This window comes from Monoraphidium neglectum (genome assembly GCF_000611645.1).
Source record: "Monoraphidium neglectum strain SAG 48.87 unplaced genomic scaffold scaffold01520, whole genome shotgun sequence".
NCBI lineage: Eukaryota > Viridiplantae > Chlorophyta > Chlorophyceae > Sphaeropleales > Selenastraceae > Monoraphidium > Monoraphidium neglectum.
The window spans coordinates 7,723-9,008 of record NW_014012108.1 but is presented as its reverse complement, the minus strand read 5'-3'; the positions used below and the strand labels follow the sequence as shown (position 1 = coordinate 9,008).

Here is a 1,286-nt window from a genome sequence, read left to right as displayed (position 1 = left end):
GGAGCAGCAGGAGCAGCAGCTGAGCCGCCCGCCGCAGACGCACGACTTGGAGCCAGGCCTTCCCGCATCCTCCACCTTTTCTGTCCAGAAGCTGCTGGAGTCAGGCGTATCGTCATTGCTGCAGGCGTGCGACAGCTTGATCGACCTGGCACCGGAAGGCCAGCAGGCGGTGACGTCAGCGGCTGGGGCCAACAGCTCTGCGGTGGAGACGCGTTCGATGCCTTACGAGCTGGCGGACTCGCCGCGCGGCGCAGAGGGGCGCGGGGCTGCTTCGGCGACGACGGATCCAGAAGCCGCCCGGCGGGGGGTGGGGCTAGCTGCTGTCGCGGCGGCAGCGGCAGCTGCTGCAAGAGCGGCGGAGCCGGAGCAGCAGCAGCAGGTCCAGCCAGGGGATAAACACATGCAGGCCTGTCAGGAAGATCAACAGCAGCAGCAGCAGCAGCAGCAGCAGCAACAGCAGCAGAAGCAGCAGCAGAAGCAGCAGCAGAAGCAGCAGCAACAGCAGCAGCAGCAGCAGCAGCAGCAGCAGCAGCAGCAGCAGCAGCAGCAGCAGCTGCAGCAGCTGCAGCAGCACCAGCAGCGACAGCACGATCTCCCCTCACACCAGCACCCGCAGCTGCCGCAGCAGGGCAACGAGTGGGAGCTCGATTTGCAGGCGGCGGAGGCGACATTCATCCACCCCTCGCGCGCTGGGCCCGTGGAGCATGGCAGACCAGCCGCCGGCGGCCACAGCAAGACCCAAGGCGCCTGGGCGCACGCGCTCGCCGACGCTGACGAAGCGGCGTGGGGGCAGCGTCGGCTTGAGCAGTTGCGGCAGCAGCAAGAGGAGCGGATGCAGCGGGAGGGGGACCTGGAGGCGCTGCTGTTCGACCCGCTGCTGCCGCCGGGGGTCAAGGCGCAGCGCCTGGCGGCCGCGTTCAGCCGCGGCAGCCAGGGGAGGGACGGGTGAGCGTGGGCGCCGCGCATTCGTCAAGGGCTTGTCCGAGACAAGGGTGTTGGGGCAGGGCAGAGCGCCCTGCATGCGCCACACAATGTCACTTTAGTGCTAGGACGTAAGGCCATGCTCGTTTGTTGCGTCCTCTCACGCCGTCGCCTTGCGGCCTGCGCCGGCGCTCCCACGGACCCCTTGAGTGATTGATGCTGCGCCGTCTCCCTCCGCAGAGCGCTGCAGGCGCTCTCGCAGGCCGTGGACATCCTCACACGTGGGTCGGCCGCAGCGGAGGGCGGCGCGCAGCCGGCGAGCCCGGCCCCCTCGCCGCCGCAGCTTGCCGCCCTGAGAGTGGCGG

General features: G+C 69.4%; 1 protein-coding gene across 1 annotated transcript in view; it reads left to right on the top strand.

Moving 5' to 3' along the window:
• Nucleotides 1-400: 400 nt before the first annotated feature.
• MNEG_8156 (hypothetical protein) overlaps nucleotides 401-1,286 on the top strand; it is a gene marked incomplete at both ends in the record, with an annotated part of 1,667 nt that continues 781 nt past the window's right edge. The window contains one exon of the mRNA XM_014043372.1: nucleotides 401-945. Within this exon, the coding sequence (XP_013898826.1) occupies nucleotides 401-945 (545 nt within the window). The remainder of the gene's footprint in view (nucleotides 946-1,286) is intronic.